This window comes from Thamnophis elegans, chromosome 9 (assembly GCF_009769535.1).
Source record: "Thamnophis elegans isolate rThaEle1 chromosome 9, rThaEle1.pri, whole genome shotgun sequence".
NCBI classification, from domain to species: Eukaryota; Metazoa; Chordata; class Lepidosauria; order Squamata; family Colubridae; genus Thamnophis; species Thamnophis elegans.
This window is the reverse complement of record NC_045549.1, coordinates 26,802,993-26,825,098: the sequence shown is the minus strand read 5'-3', so window position 1 is coordinate 26,825,098 and position 22,106 is coordinate 26,802,993. Positions and strand designations below refer to the sequence as shown.

Sequence of the window (22,106 nt, the reverse complement as noted above, 5' to 3'; positions counted from 1 at the left end):
GTCTTTAGGAAAGGGCTCTACAATTCCACATTCACTTGGTATGGGTTAATATTACTTTGGAACCATAAAATTTTGAATTAGCTTCTAAAACCTTTTCCTAAATGTTAGTCCTTAAAAAAAAGTATATAAAATTATATGCACTGAAGGTGATAACTATCATTCTTAGTAAAAATAATGCTCTTCTTTGTAATTTCTGAATGGTTCGTATATAATTATAAAATGACAATCCAGATAGAGCCTGAAACCGCATGTAAGTTTTGAAAGATATTTACGCCACTGATGTACAGATTTACATTGTAAAGTATTTTCTCTTGGCCAGATATCCTTCTCAGGATTAAAATTTCTTGACTAATACTTAATATTTTATTCCCGCTCAGGATTTTGATAAGCCATATTTTTTCTTTTTGTCTGTGGATATTTTTCTCTATTTTTAAAGTACCAGTTTTGTGGTATACCAACTTGTGCTTATATTAACTTTATGTCTTTCTTTTGTTATGAGCTTGCTTGAGATTATAAATTATTTTTTTGTGTTACATAGGGAAAAAAAGCATGAAATTAGTTTTTTCACCCATCTTTTAATTCAAAATAAATTGGTAATTAAAAAAAAAATTAATTGAAAGGATACAGAAGTTCCTGAAAAATATAGGAGTGGAACATTGTTTATGAACGTGTCCATGAGTCATGTGTGTAAGTTTACTTAAATTGTCATTTACAGAGCATTGCTAGTATGATTTTTTTTCTCATACTGCTATTTTTTTAAAAAAATATTGTTTAATACTGCATTTTTGATTTTAAAAAAAACCACTGTGAATATTTCCCATTTTAAGCATACTATAAATGGTTAAAGATGAACATAGTGGATGTATCCTCCACCATGTTCATTTATTTTATCACTTCCGTAAAATGTTTTATTTTTGTGGGTGACATCATAACATCTTTTTGCCTTAAGCTACTCTTTGAATTCCAAATTTTTGACTGTCTTCTTGTATTTAAATCACCACTGCGGCTTCAATTTTTTACTCCCATTTCTGCTTTTTTTAAAGATAGTAATATATTTGACATCTCAATTTAGTCTGCCAGAATAATGCTTGCATTACCCAATAATAAGTCTAAATGTGATATCATTAGCTGACCCATATTCACTTAATGTTGGTCAAAGAAGATGTGTGAAAAACAGTATTATTTTTATTTTACTTTTTTTATAAATATTCTGTATTGCTGATCATTTAAACTTTTTGTCTCATCAGCTCTACTGTTTCAATGGTTGATTCTCTATGTTTCTCTGTGTTTATGCTTGTATATGTGGGTATACAGGCATACATATAGACACACATACACCCATGCCTGAAAAAATATATATTCATGGTAGTTCTAAATTTTAGTTTACTTATATGATGAAGAAAAATTAATCAAATTTCCAAAATTACATTTAACATGTGAGGTGGTTTTTTAAGCTGCAAATACAAAATATTTGTAATTTTTTTAGGGTGCATTTGTGGTATGTGCGTTTTTAGTTCTTAAGAGTTTAAATCTAGTCCATAATGTAGATTAGACTGAAAGATTAATTTGTATACAGAGAAACCATCCAATTTTGGATGGAATGATCTTTTATTAATTTAGTTAATTTTCTACATACCATATTTTTGGACTATAAGACGTACCAAGGTTTTGAAGAGGCAAATTTAAAAAAAAGTTTTTTCACTCTGCAAACCTCCCCAAAACAGCCTGTTTTTCGCAAAAGTGGGCCTGTTTTTTTGTAAAAAAGGGGGAGCATGAATAGCCTTTAGGAGGCTGATAGAGTGCTCCTAGGGACTTTGGGGGGGGGCAAAATTGAGCACAAAATTGCCCTTTTTTTGCTCATTTCTGCCCTCCTCGGCCCCCAGGAGCTTTCTGAAAGCCTCCTAAAAGCTATGCACAGCCATTTTGGTGAAGGGGCGGGGGATTGGGAGGCAAAAAATGCTGTATTCAGTGTATAAGACACACCCAGATTTTCAGGCTCTTTTTTTGAGGGAAAAAGATGTGTCATATTCTGAAAATATGGTAATTTACTTTAAAATGTGCTTAACAAATGAAAAAAATTATATATGTCTAAGTATTATGAATACTGTATGCTAATTATTCATTTGAGCTGTTCATTAATTCAAATCATGCTTAAGTTATATTTTAGGAAACCAATCTTTCCGACCACATTATTTTTAAAGGCTCAATATAGAGGAGATATTTGCTATCGTAGTTAAATAATAATAAATGTTTTATTGTTGATTAAAGTGATTTGCATTTGCATCTGGAGAAAAAGAAATATTATATTGTGCTGAAAAGTTTGCCTGAACCTCAGATAACAACATTTTTCTTCCTTGGCAGTGAATTAACATTGTTTTTCATATTTAAGAGATATTACTTAACAACAAAAGAAAATTAATATTTTTGAAGGAATGTTTTTATTATAAGTAACCTTATTTAAGGACATATTTATTTATTTAGTTTTATTTATTAATTAAATGTTTATACCACCCATGACACAAGATGACTCTAGGTAACAGCGTCTATTTAAAGGTAGATACTGAAGCCATGTGATCCATAGCAAGAAAATATTGCCTTATGGTTAAGTAGGAGACTAAGATATATATCCGTCTGAAACTGAACTAATACCTGATATAGTTCTTCAGCATCCAGTTTTTGTCACCATGATGTAAAAAAGATGTTGAGACTCTAGAAAGAGTGCAGAGAAGAGCCACAAAGATGATTAGGGGATTGGAGGCTAAAACATATCAAGATGGTTTCTGGAAATGGGTATGTCTACTTTAATGAAAAGAAGGACGAGGGGAGACATGATAGTAATGTTCTGATATCTCAGAGGTTGCCACAAAGAAGTGGGAGTCAAGCTATTTTCTTGTCCTGAAGGTAGGACAAGAAGCAATGGATGGAAACTAATCAAGGAGAGAAAGCAACCCAGAACTAAGGAGAAATTTCCTGACAGTTAGAACAATTAATCAGTGGAACAACTTGCCTCCAGAAGTTGTGAATGCTCCAATACTGGAAGTTTTTAAGAAAGTATTGAACAACCATTTATCTGAAAAGGTATAGGGTTTTCTGCCTGAGCAGGGGATTGGACTAGAAGACCTCCAAAGTTCTTCCATCTCTGTTATTCTGCAGTAATCAACAATAAGCCGTTAATGGTTTGATTTTCAAATATTCTGGACAACAGCTCCCTTTTTTTTTAAATAATTAGCAATGCTAGCTAAGGTTGATGGGAGTCGGAACAAAACATCTAGAAAATATTTTGTTTGTCATGTTCAGTAATATCTCATATAAATGTGGAAAATGACAAATCAGCTTTTAGTCCTATCTAAATTTGCATTAACAACATATCGCTTAATACAAAGTATTTTTAAGAAGCTGTTTCATAACACGTTTGAAATGATAATCTGTGAAATTCCTCCTATACACAGCAATGTTAAGCTGGATTGAAAAAAATGCTGCAGTCATTTCTTATAAATGTGTTCTTGCCATTTTGATGCAGTAAATTCATCTATTTATCTTTATAATCATAGAGCAGCTATTCAATAGCATTCTGTAGAAGACAGACTCCATAGCATTCTACAGAGGCAGATATACAGATATGATTATCTGAAGTCAGAGGTCTAAGGCTTGTTTTGTTTCTATTTTCCGCATATCTACAGATAAACAACAAAACCAACGTAGTAACCAGCCCTAAAGAAAATATTCCCACCCCAGCGCTGGTATACCTGGCTTTATCCTTAACTTGTTTTTGAGTTCCATTTCCATCTTTTTTTTCTTCATTCTCTTTCCTTTCTACTTTTTTTTAAAACTTGTTCTTTGCTTTTTAAAATTGTCAAGCTTTTTCCTTCTTTTTCTCTTTCTTGGGAGCTGGGGATTGTACTTCTTAGGAGGTAGTCTATTGTCAAAAAGAGTGTGTTTCTAATTAGCCGGTGTGCCATAGAAGGGGATGCACTTACGCAGTAACATTGGTCACTGCCACAGTTACATTTCTTTGCATGCTGTGTAAGAAAGTGAATAGAGTGTGCTTTTGTGTTGCCTTTAGCTTCTTTGCCTGATTGCTATTTCAGTATTTACAAATTATGTTCAGTATTTACAAATTATTTCCAACCAAATTTCTTCAATTCAACAGGAGTGTCAAAGTCAAGGAGACCTAATGAGATTATTGCTAGGCAACAACCAAGTAGACCTTATTCAGCTTTTCATTCCTTTACTTTCTCAGCAGGACTTTGCATGACTTTGCTTTACTGAGATCTAGAGGCCTCTACTGAAAGCTTGCTATATTCCACGGTTATATTTCATGATATAAAATCATTGTGCCATAATAGCTTCTGTAGGGAATGTGTAACTAATGAGTTTGGTTATTTATATCATAACCTTGCTTCTTTTGTTTATTCTGATTTCTCAGGGCTATCTGGCAAAGCTTTAAAATTAAGGCCTGTTTTTATTAATTGGCAGAGACATCCCACCTTACATAGTTTGATAGTTTTGAAGAAATTTCAACTTTGTCAAGTTTTGCCAGACCCTCTAATTTACTTGGAGGTACCAGCTTCATAAGCTATGTTTACAAGGTATTTCCCAAATGCCTTTGCACAAATTATGAAATCACTTCAATCCATGCCAGATTGAAAATGCTGGGCTCACATCTAAAGATTGTGGGGGCCCGGAAGACTCTAAATAAAATGAATTAGAGGCTGTAAGCACCTCACATTGCTCCTTGGATTGTTGCAAACTTATAAACGCACGTCATGCAGGTGCTTAGCCTATCATGGTCCCCTGTATTTTTATAACTTTAATTGTAGTTTAATCAGTTAATTAATATACTTCCCTCTGGAAACTATGTCCAAAAAAAGGATAGCATAAATCAGGGGTCCCCAAACTTGGCAACTTTAAGACTTGTGGGCTTCAACTCCCAGAATTCTCGAGCCAGCAGAGCTGCAGCCAGCAGAATTCTCCAGAGCTGGCTGGAGAATTCTGGGAGTTGAAGTCGACAAGTCTTAAAGTTGCCAAGTTTGAAGACCTCTGGTATAAATGATGTAAAGAACAGGATGGTCATACAAATAATCAGTGCATTTGCTTAGAAAATTCAGTGCCTCTCTAGATCTCCAGAACTTCAAAGCCCTGCAAGTTTCCAGATCATCACTAAGTTTTTTTTGCATGCTGCTACACTAGATATGATTACCTTTCTAGCAGTTTGGCCAGTGACATCTTCTGGCAGCAGTTAACATTGCTTTAGCTCTTGTCCGTATTAAACACATTTCATCTGGTCATTTCATTCTTCCTTCTCTTACTAATGCAAAATCTATTGACCAAGAACTGTTTTTCTCTCTCCATTTTACTCTCACTCAGGAGCCCCAAACTACAGTAATCCACAATCCAGATGGAAATAAGGTATCCAGAAAGGGGGAGTCTGCTCTGCTCTTTTCAAGTTCCATGTTCCATTCAGTTTTCCAAATCGCTATGTTAATGCAAGTGTTAGCTAGGAAATTAATTAGGAATTCATGAAGTCTGTAGAGCCCTGTGCCATTTGTAACCAGATCCTGGTGATCACTTTTCCTCAACCACAATAGAGATCAGACAGGTTGAGAACCAAGAAATTGTAGTGTGAGCTGTTTAATTCTTCTAGTTTCTATTTCAGGCTTCTGGTTTGGAATAGGAAAAAAACAACAACCAGTGTTCTTCAAAATGCATGATAGTCTTTTTTTAAAATGCAACAATGACTAAAGTTCAAGAAAGACACACTTAGAGATCTGTTTTATCTTCTGTTTCTCAGCCTGGCCATTCATCCTTATGCAATCAAACTAGGAATTCTTTGGCAAAGCACTGCTAATTTAAAATTCCCTAGTGGGCTACATCTATGTATGCATTTTAGCAGATGCTGTTCTTACAAAGTTGCAATATCTCTTCCTCCATAGAAACCTGAATACAGATTATCGGTTATGTTTGGTTATTTATTTATTTCTTGATTGATAAAACTTATATGATTGCCCATCTTACAAGAAGTGACTAGGCAGCATGCAGCAAAAAATAGAAAAATACTACACACATCTAAAACCCAAAAGTTAAAAATGCATAAAACATAAGAGATTAGATGAAGCGAGGGAGCTATCTCATGATATCACCAACCTAATCAATATCTTAAACTTTTAAGCAATTCTGTTATTGGCAGTCAAAATAAATTTATGTCCCTTATGTGTCTCTTTGCCTTTTGGGGGATTCCAATAGCCCAGTGCATATATGACCTTGAAGATGACGCAAAACCAATGAAAAACAATACAATCCAGTAAATAAGCTTTCCATTCCTAAATAGAGGAATAACTTCGTTAAATTTTAGACTTTTCTCTGAATCAATCAGCTGCTCACACCTCCAGGGACAAAAATGTTATTGTGGGTATTACCCGTTTCATTTTTGTTCTAGTCTTCAGCTGTATGTGTAGGATTGAATTTTGTTACATCTTTATTTTCCTTCTGTATAAACTTGAAAAGGGGCTAAGTGGCTGTTAAATTCTGAGATAAACAACTATCACTTTAAAGAAGAAGAAACCCTGTGCTACAGTGTTTAATACTACAATGTTTAATTCTACAATGTGATTACTGCTTCATAATCCAATAATTGAAGAAAATATCTCTATATACTTTGTCATCAGTATTCTTGTCTGACTTAATTTACTTGTAACTATTCTGTTGTGTAGTTGAGCATTAGCATTAATACTATAATCTTTTCTCAAGCACATATACTAGCTTATTTTATATAGATCTGTGACTCGTTTTCATATTTATGTATGTTAGATTTTTATGTTTGCCTTGCTATCACTTCTTCATTATATCATATTTTGGCTTTTATATTACATGCAAACAATATAAAATTTACACTGTATATTTTCACTAATATCAAAATTTTACTTGACCTCAAAGTCCATATTAGGCAAACCATCATAACTCTAAAACATGACTATATTATTTGTTTTCCCTATATAATTATATAAACTGCTACTATATAAATCTGCCCTTCCTACTTCCTGTTAAACAGAAGCCAAAATGAGTTTCAATATGGAAGAAAAAAAACTTTTGTAGAAGAAATATTTGTTAAATGTGCATCACTTACCCCTTTCCCCAGTAAAAATAAAGCCCAACATGATGGGCAAATTCAGTGTTTCCATGGAGTTGACTTCAAAGGTGATGCATAAAATTTCTTCTGCATATGTGTGTCTAGGTTTCATAATCATTTCTAAGAGTGACTTTTTTAACCAAGCAACTCTTTGTATATATCATTTTTCAACCAGTCAGAGCATGATGGTTTATTTTCAATGGATGGACAAATATTTGGGATGATGTGGCATTCACTGATACATTTGTTGGTGTGCATATATCTTGTTGACAATATATGTTTGTTTGAATTAGCATTACAGAAAGAAAGGACACTACCAAGATCTGTTGATATTGATTGTGAATTATATTTACCCAAACAATGAGATATCTAAAAGAAGTTAAGACTTATAAATCTCAATGCACTGCTTAATGCAGTGTTGTAGTTTTCTCACATGTTCATTTGGGATATGAACAAAAGAATAGTCTCTTTTTTTATCCTGGTGATGAATCTTAGTGGTCTCAAGTGGTTAAACCAATAGTCACATACAAGTGTAAACTTTGTGCAAAGCTATATTTGATGAGCTGTTGACCTTATCCTTCAGTTAAAAGAATAGCATACTTTTAAAGGACTAAGTGCCCAATAATTCTTAGTCACCCTTAATTCTTAAATGAAATTTATACCTTTATTTATTTTTTATTTTATTTCTTAATATTATTTATTTTGCTGCTTTTTTGTTTTTTCTTTTCCCAAGTTTCCATAAAAACCTTTGCAAAGTCATTTTTGGGGGGGAGGAGGCTACACTTTTTACTATCTTTGATAGTGTCCTTTTAACTGTGTCAACTAACTATTTTGTTATTTATAATCCATCAAACATCAGAGGTACTTGCCTTTTTGATACTAAAATAGGCTTTTAAAATCTGCTGTCTGAGAAACTAGTAATTTTAAACTGGCAGAGGACAACATGTCTGAAAAAGATAGAGTGAACATTTCACAAGAAACAAACATAAACACTGATACTTTTTGAGCACATCTGTGTTATATAATTTGTCAATAACTACTTCTCTATTGAATATATTATTATTTTTTAAATTATTGCAACAAAATAAAAAGTCTCATTTATATTTCAGCTATATTTGTACTGCAGCATTTTCAAGACTGAAAAATATAATATTCGCAGGAATCCTTGTAAATCAACACCCAGATTGGACTTTGCTGTTTCAGCAAATGATGCAAATTCTTTTAAATCCTACCACGTCTCCATAATTTTAGTCATACCTTTAACAAAGCAACACTTTTCTTTGTGCATCCTGGATGGGAAGCCTATTATACAACATTATGCCTTGAAACTTCCCATTTTCCTATCATCAGGGGAAGTGGGAATGGCAGGGTAAGAGTTTAAGAAGCACATGCTCAGAGGCCCTTGAATAAGTGGGACCTCTTGATTGTAAAGTAAGCTGAATCCTAGCAGTGGAAAGCCAGTTTGGTCTTGTGGCCAGAAAGCAGAGGACCATGAGTTCAAGTCCCATCTTAGCCACGAAAGCTATGAATGACTTTTGACCAGTCATTCTTTCTCAGCCCAACCCATCTCATAGATTTGTTGTTGTGGGAAAAATTGGAGAAGGAATTTGCTGCCTTGAATTAGGTTAAAAATAATAAAAAGGCAGAATACAAGTAAATAAATGCCACAGACTGGATTGTGTCAAGGTCAAATCAATGTGAGGTTTTCTATGTCTACAACAGTGGTGGGATTCAGCCAATTCACACCCATTCGGAGAACCGGTTGTTAACTTTCTAAGCAGTTGGAAGAAATCTCATTTTGTTTTTTTCCATTTTACAGGGCTAATCCTGTAAGGAAGGCAGGAAGGAAACATTGTGGTAGTGTTTCTAGCCTAGTCTTTATTGCTGTGCTTACAGAAACTCTGTTTCTGGTTAACCCTTATTACATTGTAACAGCTAAGGCGAAGCACCCATCAACATGAGTAATGTTGAGTTGGCCATGCCCACCCAGTCACATGACCACCGAGCCATGCCCACCCAACTGGTCATTAGGGCAGAGAACCAGTTGTTAAATTATTTGAATCCCACCACTGGTCTACAATATTGTTAAAAGAGTATCGGCCTAATTTTTGTAGGGACTATTTAGCTCTACGTCTTGTGTTTGCCAGTCTTAAATGGCTAGTTCTGACAGTGTCAATAATTTTGCTACCATTTGTCTAAAAAGTGTCAAAAGGGCTTAAGAAAACCAAATCTGTTCATTCCAGTTGTATTTCCTTTTTGTTCCTATGAAGTCCGGCATAGGTCAATAGGAAATGCATCTTTTTTAATGTTCCTTTCAAACTGCCTGATATTTGATTTAAACCAGAAGTCGTCATTCGCTTATGATTATTTGTCTGAGTCCTAAATTCATATGATCTGCTTCTGAGCTTTGCATGATTTGTTTAATACCATACATCTAAAGCAGGCGTTAAGAGTGTGGGATCATTTAATGAATTACTCTTGTACTCCATAGGAATCAACAGAGAGTACCAACACAACCATTGAAGATGAAGATGTAAAAGGTATGATATGAAGAAAGGTCATATTTTCTATACAAATGGAACAGTTGCTCATGTTTGGTATCATTTGTTTAACGCATTAAGTAAAAAAAAATCATTATCATGTTAGAAAAAAATTAATAGAATAGGAGCAGAGCAGGGTATTCAGAAAGTTCAGACTGGTAGTGGAAATCGCATGTGGGCCATGCCCCAGCTCTTTGCTGTCCTATTTAGGCACATTTTCAAGCCGTGTGCATGCATGCAAGCTGCACGCATGATCAAAGTGCCTGCGTAGAAGGCCAAGTGCATGTGTGGATAAGGTGCATGTGAGTGAAGCTAGCATGCACAAGGCCACGCTCACATTTGGAAACCGGTAGGGAAAGTAAGTGAATATAACCCCTGAGTAGGAGGTGGGATGCATCAACTCATCTGTCTGTACAACGACATTTACATCAAATCCAAAAGTTTGTTGACTTTAGAACTTTTAGTAATTTATTTTCCCAGCAGCTATATGTTGTTTCTGCTGTTTTAACTATTATCCACTAGCCCTGACTTGAACACCCGTGTTAATTGGCAAATGTATTATGGACAGGACTCCATGCCATAGTTGTGCTGTTTCCTCAGATTTCTCGGAACATATTTTGTCTCAGTTTCTTGGTTTCATAAGCTCTCTGGTTGCTACTCTGTCAAAAAAAAAAAAGATGTTATTTATTTAAATGGTTATTTAAATGTAAAGTATTTGTGGAAGTATTCCCATGCTGCTTTCTTCTACCAGCTAAATGCATCCATTTGCATCCCAAACTTTTCAACAGAATAATGTTTTGTCTCTGAAAAGCTTGAATGATATAATAACATCTCAGATAAAATCTCAACATTGGTCATGTGACCTGGTTTCACTGTTTGGCCTGGATTTCTATTAAATTAAAACTAAAGAAGTAGAGTGTATTATAGATAAATTATTACTACATTTTGGTCAGGTGTACGTCCACACGTTTCCATTTTACACTTTTTCAATTGAGTTAAACTGGCAGTCCATGACTTACAACTGGTCATTTGAAGTTCTGATGAACCTGCCTGGTAGATACTTATGACGAATTTGAAGTTCCAATGGTTTCCCCCCTCCACCCATGCACAGTCACATGACTTCAATTTGAGTACTCACAACCAGGCTGCATCCCATGGTCATGTGACCATATTTTATTATGGTTTTGTTGAAAACTGGCATTTATTTCTGGTTTTCAGCAAAACCACACCCATAGTGAATGATTGGTTTCCTGAATGACTATGCATTTACTGCAAAAAAAAAAGTGTAAAACTGAGTCAGTCACATGAAGTATAAATATCTGAGCAAGCTGATTGATGACCATCATAGTTACAATTGTGATGTTCAGGTTCCATTACAGTGATAATTTGAGGACTACCAGAAGATAGATATATAACCATGGCTGCTATTCCACTCCCGTTAATTCTGCTTTTTGGGAGCCAGTTATGAAGTTGGAAATAGGGAGCAAACGAATATGGGATAGTGTAATAAATGCTTGCCAGTGCAAAGCACCTAGATGGTGATCACCATGACCCTGGGGCACTGTATGTTCCATTGGATAGAAAACGTTTCTTCTTTTTTTCAACCATCATAACTTTGAATTTAGATTGACAAGGCAGTCAGTAAACTGTGAGCCAGTGAGAGCAATTAACCAATGGAACAGTTTGCCTTCAGAAATTGTGGGAGCTTCATCACTGGAAGCTTTCAAGAAGAGACTGGAGTGCCATCTGTCAGAAATGGTGTAGGGTCTGCTTGGGTGGGTGGGTGGGTGGGGGGTTGGACTAAATTACCTACAAGATCCCTTCCAACTCTTTTAATCTGTATCTATATCTAAACAGTGTCAGGTAAAAGCCAAGAGATGAGATAGCAAGACCCAATTGAGTTTCACCCTTTATTTCTGTATACCTAATAGACAGAATCTTGCCAAACTAAAGCTATAATTCTTACCTCTCTTGCTTCTTGCTTCTCGGCCTTTTGGCTAAGATCAAGTGTAGTATCTTACCTATTAGATACATCCTGAAATATTCTAATGTATGACTGCCCTGAATCTTTGGAATTATACAGACCCTTCCCATCCCGCTCTGGATTGCACAGTCTCTTAATCAGGCTCTCTTACTGGGAAAGCTCTGTGTTGCCAAAAGTTTCCCTTCTAGTCTTGCAAGTGCACATTCCATCATATCAAATACTTGTATAGATGCAGACGTAGATAACAATATAGATATAGCTATATGGTGTATTTTCAAAAATAAAACCTGTTTAGATGCTAGTATTTTTAGCTTTCTGGGTAATTTTTAGAAGTCTTGACTGACTCCTTCGATTATGATAGCATGCTTTCAAAATAATTCAGATTTGAATGAAAGATTCCGGCCATTTGGATATTAGCACACACCCCTCATTAGAGAATGATGGAAATCAGAACACAACAACTTAAACAGCCACCAGTTCCTTACATTTATTTTTAGAGCTATGATCCATCCAAAATTAAATGGCTGAAGAAAACTTTGCCATGTAAGTTCAAAGGCATATTTTTCTAGATGGAGCACTCCTTTGTAAATATGGTTGGATGTTGGGTCATCATTTCAGAGCTAATTCCTTGAATGCCTTCAATAATGACAGAATTCCTAATTTACTGCCTTCACTGGAAATGTTGGGATATATTCAGAGATGTATCTGGTGTGAAAGTAGCACATCCTGAACAATATAGCACAGTGAAACATCATTTGTATTATGTCGTAAATTGTTTTATGATATGAAATTAATTTATATCATAAAATGTTTTATAAAATTTGCTAAATTCCATGGGAATCATTGGTCCGAGATTTTGGACACATTCTGTAAGTTAGCTCATTTGAAGTATAACCCTAACCTATAGTGCACTATTTCACCCAGGAAAAGAGTTTTAGTAATTAGGGGAACACGGTGACTCGGTGGCTAAGACGCTGAGTTTGTCGATCAGAAAGGTTGGCAGTTCAGTGGTTTGAAAGCTCTTCGGTTTTGAAACAGATGAGCACTGCCACCTAGAGTTGGGAACGACTAGCACATATGTGCATGGGGAACCTTTACTTTTACCTTTAGAAATACATTACAGGTGGCTGACATGGAGAGAATGTGTAGGGAAAAGAAGAATTAAGAAGGCCTTCTCATACTGATAATTGCTTCCTAGGTTTTTTTTAAATCCTAAATTCTGAGATACCATATCTCACCACGTTGTATGAATGATTGGTTCAGTACAAGATTTTCTCAACAGTGACAGACAAATTTTTATAAATATTAATGTGCCTATCCTTAGTTAAATGTATGTTAGAAATTAGTCAGAATAAAAATGTAAAAAATATAAACAAGGGAGCTTTTCAGTATCTTTCTAAGTATGGAAAGACTATATAACATAATGTAAACTATTGCATAATTATTTGTTTTGCAAGTTCTGGTTTTAGGGTTAGTGATTAAATTTATTTGATAAAATTCATTTATTCAGTCAATATTATGCATTGGACTTTATCATTATAGCCAGAAAACTGTTAGAATTGTATAACGTAATAGTATAACTAAACATAATAGTTTGGGGATTTAATGGTACACAAGTAGATTAGTTGCAGCAGATTTTGAAACTCTTATTCTTACATAAGATACTTCCATGCATTTTATAGAATCTCTCCCCTTCATTATAGTAAACTCTGGCATAATGAATGAAAGTCATATATTAATTAGAGGTTTATTTACTGGTTTATATTATTTATATTATATTATTACCCTGTTTCTTGTGATAATTATTTATCTTTGTAAGATTATATATCATGGAATCTAAGAATATCTTTCAATTTACACGTATGTAAATTGAAACCAAATGAGATTTATCTATCTCTGTTTTCCTTGTACGTCATTGATGTTGCAATGTACTGCTTTCATATGTTGTGTGTAATTAAATTATTACTTTGAGGTTTTGTTCTGGCCCTCTTTTCTTTTCCTTTTGTCTCCCTCTATCTCCTTCCACCCCCAATACAGTAAATAGGTGTTCAACAATAAAGGATAGCTTTATCCTATTTAGAGTTGTTCTGGTTGCTTGAATCTGACCTCTCCCCTTACTATTTCATTTTACTGATCATGTTTTTATTGTTGTAATAGCTACTCCTATTATCAATGTCTCCTCTTCTCCTTATGCTTTATAGCTTCATCTTTATTCAACTGTTGTGTTTTCATCAATTCAATGGCAGGATTCAAGAATTTGGCAGATTCACAGGATATCTTGTTTGAATATGAGCCTTCCCAGTCCACTCCTTCCTCTCCTTTGTGTAAGTTGAGAGATGCAGTCCATGTAGTTATTAATCCATTCCCTGTTGAAATTAAGAGATGAGTCATTTAAAAATAGTTTAGAGATGGCGTGAAAATAGGCACTTATTACAATTTGAAGACTTGTTGCTTCTCTGTTGATGTGGATGAATGTATTTTATTTCCATGATTAAGTTTCCATTCATGAAACTTAAAAAAATAATTACCCACATATTAGTTGATCATACATGATTGCTTTGACAGACAGATTAACTGAACTATCCTTCATGTTAACTGAATCAGGGTAGCTATTTTTACATACATATAATGAAAAGAAGTTCAAGTTTAATTCACATATAAGTGCACTAGAGGATAGTGTTCTGCCAAAGACCACAATTGCTTATAGAATGAAGTATATGCAAATTGAAATTACAGAAATATATTATTGGGGAAATAGATGATGTTATCTTTCTCCTTTGCAGTCTTATGGTGTGCTTGGCATGGTATGTTATTGTTCATATTTTAGGGTCGTGATGACTCTAGATAGATATGAAAAATAAGAGAGACTTTCTTAGGTGAAAATTCCCAAAAGTAAAAATTTAATGACAGATGGCTTTGCTGTAAAATTGGAACATTCAATAGTTATGCTAGAAACAGATTGTAATAATCACATTTTTAAAAGCATAATTGAACATATATGCAATTATATTTAAATAAAACATATTTTCTTTTAAACAGAGAACTTGCATGAAATCCATGAATCCCCACTTTGAATATTTAGAGAAAGGTTTTCCTGCCCAAATTCCATCAGAATAAACATAAACCTCAGTAGAGCACAAATATGTGACTTTTGTACATTTTGGGGTAGCCTGGACAAAACGTGTTTTGACAGGCTTGATGTAAACCAGTGTGAATTCTAAATAATAATATGACTGCAGATACTTTATTCAATTAGGAATATTATGAAATTAATGAGAGGCTCCATTTAAGTGAGTGCCTGGAAGTTCTCTGCACTCTGACTTGATTTTCACCCAATAATCTTTAGTTCATTTGATAAAGGTGGCCTTATGTCTAAAAACAGTAGAGCCCAGAACTAAAATCTAAAAACAAAATCTCAGTAAATGCATGGGGAATGCCACATTAGTTCCTTTTTGTGAAGCATAATAGAGTTCTGTATTGAATGTTAATCTCTGCTACAAACTTCAGAAATATCCGTGGGCAGGAAAATGTGAAGCATTTTAAATGAGAGATATCAGTGCATTTCAGAAAGGGATTACAAAGCAATCAGTAGCTTTGTGAGCTAACAGCATCTAATTCCTAAAGCATATCGAAAACATTAATATGTGGCTTCTTCTTATTAGATGGATATTGCAGCCCTTTTCTTTTCTAGATGGTGTTGTTGATTTGGAAAATATCCCTGAAATGGATGGGGCTAATGAGGATGCTCTACACAGCATCCCTAACCAAACTTTGAACACAGAGGGAGAGTGAAACCTCCCCCAGGAAATCAGGTCTGTGTCTTGCTTATGTAGAAATACTTGAGATGTGCCTCATTTCCTAGGTATAGGTGAAAAAAATTATTTCAGTGAGTAGGATTGTTTGTTTATTAGATTTATACCCTGTCTTTCCTCCCAAGAGCTCAAGGTAACATACTACAATCTCTCTCTTTGTGCTCCACACAGAAACTAACTGTGTGAAGTGATTCAAGCTAAGACAGGGGTGACAAACTCATGACCTGCGGACCAGATGCGTCATGCGCTGGCCACCCCCACCCCCAGTTTAGCGAAAGAGGGAAAGTCGCAATATGTCACATGATGACAATGTGACACTGCGAGTTTGACACCACTGAGCTAAGAGATCAACAGTCACTCAGTGAGCTTTTATGACTGGGGATACATTGGGTAGACCTCTGATTCCAGAATCGGTTTTAAATCTTGATTATGCACTAGGATGAAACTCTATAGTGATGGTGGTGGGGGAACTATGCTTCCGGTTGGCAGAGGAATAAAGGACGCTGTGGTAGGAGGAGACTCTATGGTGGGGGAACCAGACTTCCGGTTGGCTTCGGAATTGAATGGGGTGCTTCCAGTTAGGACCTTTGTGGCTCTTTGAGTGTTTAAGGTTGCCAACCCCTGATCTAGAGTACAAATTATTAGCTTTTTGGCTCCCGCAAAATTTTGCTGTTGAATTTGGACAAAAGAACACGGAGCAGACTTTTTCCATGCCAAATGGAGAAGTAGGATTTACATGTTTGGGAAAGGGTAATTATTTATTTACCTGTGGCCAGGTGCCAGTTATTCTAATGTAACTGTTACAGTTGAAGAGATACTCATATCCATTAGTACATTTGAATAAAAGCTATACAGTAACTTTATTGGTTTTCATTTTAGGGAATGAAGTGTTTGCGTTTTCACTGAGCATGCATTGAACCTCAGGAGGATCTTTGCTTCCTAGGAAATTGAAGAGAGAATCAGCTGTCTTAATATTCTTGCCAGTTCATTACTGAATAAATTGCTTGAAGCTCCAGAAATGTGAAAGCCAGATCACTGTACAGAGAATTGTTCATGCTGTTTAAAAGCAACATAAAAATGTTCACATGTGTTCAAAAGAGTCCCTGGCTTCTTTTTTGTAGTAAGCAATGTCAGAATAATCTGTTTTTCAAAGTTAAATGTTTCTTATGAGTTTTTTTTCTGCATGTATTCAAAGATTGTTTATCGGTAATCAAGTTAGAGTCTTAATGCAACCAAGCTTAAGTCAATTTTCAACCAAACATATGGTATGAAAATAGCCCATCATATTCATCTACAATTGTCCAACATTAGTTTATTTTCCACAGCAATTTAACGAATGTTATACTGCAGATGGGTGACCTAGATCAGTGTTTCTCAACCTTGGCAACTTGAAGATGTCTGGACTTCAACTCCCAGAATTCCCCAGCCAGCATTCGCTGGCTGGGGAATTCTGGGACTTGAAGTCCAGACATCTCCAAGTTGCCAAGGTTGAGAAACACTGACCTAGATTGCAACTCTTATGGACTTCATATATGATAAAAAAGAGCTTGTATTCTAGTAAATTTACTGCGCAATTTCAATTTCATGAATATGAGATGCTTGCATATAGAGATGCTTTTATGTCTCCAGTTGAAATATACCATTCCTTAACATAGTCTTTCCTTATCATTTGAGAAGTCTATTTCTATTGCCATGTCGTATAAACATCAAGAGAGAACATCAAGAAAGAATTAAGCTAATTCTTAAAAATTAATGATAAGATCGAATGAGCAAATTCCTAGGAATGTTCTTTTTGAGTCTTAACTGAATATTATACACGTAATATTATACAGTCTTAAACTTCAATCACAATTGAGCCCAACAATTATGTTGTTAAACAGGACAGTTGTCAAATGAATTTTGCTCCAGTTGGCAAACTTTTTGGCCTTAGTTTTTAAGTCAATCACTGAAGTTGTTAAGTTAGTAACACAGTTGTTAAGTGAATCTGGCTTATCTTTGCTTGTCAGAAGATCTCAAAAGGTCACATGACCCCAAGATTTTAATTTACAACCAGGTCAATGTCTGTGATAATTAGTTACCATCATATGCATACAAATATGCAGATCATTCCTACCTGTGATTCACAAGAAAAATTGAAATACCAAAGAAAAGAATATATCTGGCTCAGAGCTGAACTGTGGAGTCCAGTTTGGAGTCCAGCTTAGTTGTTTGCTTGGAAATTGTGGCTGGTGATGTTACCTAGTCAGTTAATGAAACATCTACAAGTAAACAACAAACAGATAGGAGAGCTGTCCAGAGGGCCAATGTCATTACCCAGAGGATAATTAATTGTCCTTGCCTCTCTTTGGAAGAGCTTTAGAGCTCCCGCTGCCTTAAGAAAATTCAAAACATTCTTAAATATCCATCTCATCCTGGGCACCCTTTTTTTTTGAACTATTACCATCTGGCAGATGGTACAGGATAATAAAAATAAGGACAAATAGGCTGAAAAACAGTGTCTATCCCAGGGCAGTAACCATATTGAGTTCTACTGTATAGTGCAATATTAATGCTATTGTATAGAATGTGAAGGATGTATCTTTGTGTTTCATTTTTATAATTATAATGTACACTGAAGATGGTATTTAATTTTGTTGTACGAGGTGCATTGACAATAAACTAAACTAACCAAACAAGGACTCTACAAAACTGAATTAGTTGTACAGACTGAATACAGGTAGTCCTCGACTTACAACAGTTTGTTTAGTGACCGTTCAAAGTTACAATGGCACTGAAAAAGGGATTTATGACCATTTTTCACAGTTACTACCTTTTCAGCATCCCCATGATCATGTGATCAAAATTCAGATGCTTGGCAACAGGTTCATATTTGTGACTGTCACTGTGTCCCAAGATCATTCGATCCCCTTTTGCGACCTACTAACAAGCAAAGTCAATGGAGAAGCCAGATTCACTTAACAATTGGGGGACTAACTTAACTGCAATGATTCCATTAACAACAAGCAAGAAAAGTCATAAAATAGGGCAAAATTCACTTAACAAATTTCTCACTTAAACAACAGAAATGGGCTCAATTGTGGTCATAAGTCGAGGACTACCTATATAACAAGGTGATGTAGCAGGTTTGTGAAAGAAAGAAAAATGCCAATATGAGTTTTCCCTCTCTATGATTTTGTGTCCCTTGGGATTGCAAGAATGGAGAAGATCACACCTGTGCTGCAGAGAGATGAAGAGAAAATTTGAAGGCATAGAGAGTGGGTGTGGGTGTGGATGGAAGAGAGGAAGGCCATTGACTTGGAGAACTGAAAGAGAAGCAAGTTGTGCATGGAGCAGCTGAAACTGAACATAAACCATATGGTGGAATGAGCAATGAGGGCCAGTGACTTGAGAAGTACCAGGGTCTAACAGCCTCACAAGCATTCTAAGATATATACCAGCTTTCACCCAAAAAAAGTATTACCTGATAAGATCTCATAAGCAACTTAGAAAAATGCAACCACAACCTGCAACAGGATCTACCGAAATATGGGAGCTAGAAAGTGAGAAAATACATGCACAAGGAATATGATTCTCAGTCCTTAAAGGGAAGAACTAGAGAAAGAACTATGTTGTGGCAATTGAAAAAGAGGGGGGAGGAAATGTGCAAATATACCCCCAAAATAGGGTGCGGCTGATATACAAATAATGCACACTATTAATTATACTTAAGTATATACAGTCAGAGGTGGGTTCCTACCGGTTTGGACCGGTTCAGCTGAACTGGTAGTAACTTTACGTCCTGGGTTACTGGAACCGCAGCGACCCAGGCCTGCCACACCCCCGAACCGGTTTTCCTATGGCGGCGTCCTCTTGATTTTCGGTTCTGGGCATGCGCAGAACAATTTTCATTGCAGAAATGTAATGTTTTTTTCCCCTTTTTTAACATTTTACGCATGCAGATCTTTTTAGGTGCAAATGCGCACGCGCGTGGAGCAAAAGGTTTTTGTGCACCGAACTGGCAGTAATGCCGGCAGCAACGCACCCCTGTATACAGTAGGTTTTCCCCTCAGCTTTTTAAAAATATATACCAGACATACTCAAAGAAAGCCTGTCTGCGGATAAGCTAAACCTCACAATTTTAGCTAGTGGTACCCATAAATAAGACAAATGTGAAGATTAAAACATATCAAAATGCAAAAGGTGGCCTTATGCACCTTTCATGATACTTTGGTAAAAAAAAAATCAAATGTTGGATTGTCCATGGATGGGCTTATATGCAAATATAGATTGCATTAAGTACAAATAGGAGGGTAAAATTGTATACATGTAATAGGCTAAATACAGGGGGGGGGGGTGTCTATAGTTTATGTAATTAACATTTTATTGCAAATATGAGGGAGTACTCAGCATTCTAGTATGTGGTTTAAACTATACCTTAATTCAAATTTTCTTGGTTCGTGGTATTTTTAATGTTTCAGTACATTCTTTACAATGCCTCTATGTCAGAACTTTAAATTAACCTCAAGCTAATCATCCAAGTGGTATCCAACAGATAATGCATATTATGTTTCATCAACTTTTTGTATATAAATATAAAATATGGAAATACATCAAGATACATTTCAAAAGGATAGAGCTTACCTATTTGAGCTAGGGTGTAGTTTAGCAATACCAAGAAAAATTTTGGAGCTGTAAGGGAAATAAAATCTCATGAGTCTGAGCAACATCAAAGAACAGTGGCATTATTAGCAAAAGTAAGAAAAGTTAGATTCAAGATTAGAATGGAAAATCAAGAACGACTGGATTGTTTCAATTTAGAGCTTTACATTTAAAAGTTGAGAAGATAACTTTCAACAAGAAAGGTAAAAAGGTTTTTTAAAAATCCAACATATAAAACCTATTATGTCTATTTATTCCCTTATTGTGGTCTCCATTTGAATTGGACAGCCATAATCTTTATAATAACTAATATCTATCATGTTTGGAGGCCTTTTTCAGATCCATTCTGTTGTTATCATTATTATCATCACTGTTGTTACTATCTAATACTTCCTGCGGAAAATATGTAGAAGGCTCTAAGGCCATTCAGTATGACATAAATCTTGCTTCTATTTGTTCCAAACTTTAATTGTTTCTCACAGTGTTCATAAAATATTTTTTCTGTTTGGATGGCAGAGGGAAGTTCTCACTTTACTGGATTTCATGCTTGGAAGTAGCAAATATAATTATTTTGGAATCAGTATTCTTCTAAATATTGATTGAGTAAAACACTTCTTGGTCAGCTCTATTTATCCAGTTGGGCTGCAGTTGCTACTTTGTAAATTTGAAAATTGTTTATGGATTAATGGACTTCTATCCATTGAGATTGGTTTTGTTTTTGAATCTTAGTTATTAATGATTAAATATACACATCTTAAAGCCTTTATTGAAATATTTGTGTATATGCCAAATGCCTACGTTATAAGCATTTTTATGATGCTGTTAGGGGTACAATGTTGGCACCAGATGGACTTTTGTGAAAAAAGGACTCTATAGAGTTGGGAGAACCCCCCTCCCCAGAAGGCCATCTCTGTTATGGATAAATTGACTTTTCTTTCAGAAAGAACAGAGAGAAAATATTTCTCTGATGTCTGATTAGAGGTCAGGTTGATGCCGAATGAGACACATTCCATGGGCCCAGTGGTGGGTTGCTGCTGGCCCTGACCGGTACAGCAGTACCGGTAGTGGCCTGGAGCAGCTGAGAGCGTACCGGTACGATGACTCGTTTGGCCCACCCGCCCGTCTGTGCTCTATAGCTGTATTTATTCCAAAAGGCACAGTGCACACACACGCACAGCGAGCGGTGTCTGCTCGCGCCCCAACAAGCAGCTGGGTGTCGCATGGGCGGTGGATTGCGCATACGTGCACAGTGCATGTCAGGCGCGTGCACGAACAGACCGCGATCAGCGTACCGGTAGTGACGGTAAGAGCAACCCACCACTGCATGGGCCCTTGGCTTTTAACATGCACAGTGATCCAGACTCCAAATATTACACGTTCTGTTCCTTGTTTATCCCAAAGATGCTTTTTCAAGAGGCAACTTGTCTTTCTTTGAAGACATTTTGCTTCTCATCTAAGAAGCTTCTTCAGCTCTGGCTGGATGGTGGGAAATAGAAGGAAGCTTCTTGAATAAAAAGTGAAATATCTTCAAAGGAAAACAAGAAAGTCCAGTTGCCTCCTGAAAAAGCACCTATGGGACAACCATGATCTGGATGAACTGAGAATCTCCTTGTTTGTTTATTTATTTTTAGTCATTTTGTGATTTTTTATTTCCATGTGGCATTAATGTAGCTATTGCTTTGAATACTGTAACTCTTTATATTGGTATTAGCCTCAGTGAATGCTTTATTTCTGTTCATGTTAAAGCAATCAAATGTTGTTTGATTGCTGCAGGATAGAAATATTAAAAATAAAAATGGTGCATTTTATTCTATGGAAATGTGTTTATCCTGTAGGTTCATACATTTTTATTTTGTGTAAACCATTCTGCAGCTCACAAACTTGCAAAGAATTGCAAGGTATTCAAAGTTTAAAATATATACTTTATTTTTGTTATCTATTTCTATGCCTCCTTCATTTTTTTAAATAAATAACTGCTTATAATGAGGAGAGTGTATTCAATATGT

The 22,106-nt window shown here is 35.5% G+C and overlaps 1 protein-coding gene and 1 pseudogene across 7 annotated transcripts in view; both read left to right on the top strand.

Moving 5' to 3' along the window:
• The window catches only part of CAMK2D (calcium/calmodulin dependent protein kinase II delta), a 140,991-nt gene that overhangs the window by 109,498 nt on the left and 9,387 nt on the right, over positions 1-22,106 (top strand). For 3 of the 7 annotated variants that reach the window (XM_032223599.1, XM_032223604.1, XM_032223605.1), the window contains one exon: positions 9,618-9,666. In XM_032223599.1, coding sequence (XP_032079490.1) covers positions 9,618-9,666 — 49 coding nt within the window. Of the gene's footprint in view, positions 1-9,617; positions 9,667-13,851; positions 13,975-15,325; positions 15,463-16,341; positions 16,555-22,106 lie in introns of those variants that run through there. The other 4 variants (XM_032223600.1, XM_032223601.1, XM_032223603.1 and 1 more) reach the window with 4 other exon arrangements.
• LOC116513607 lies at positions 11,644-11,737 on the top strand (annotated as a pseudogene).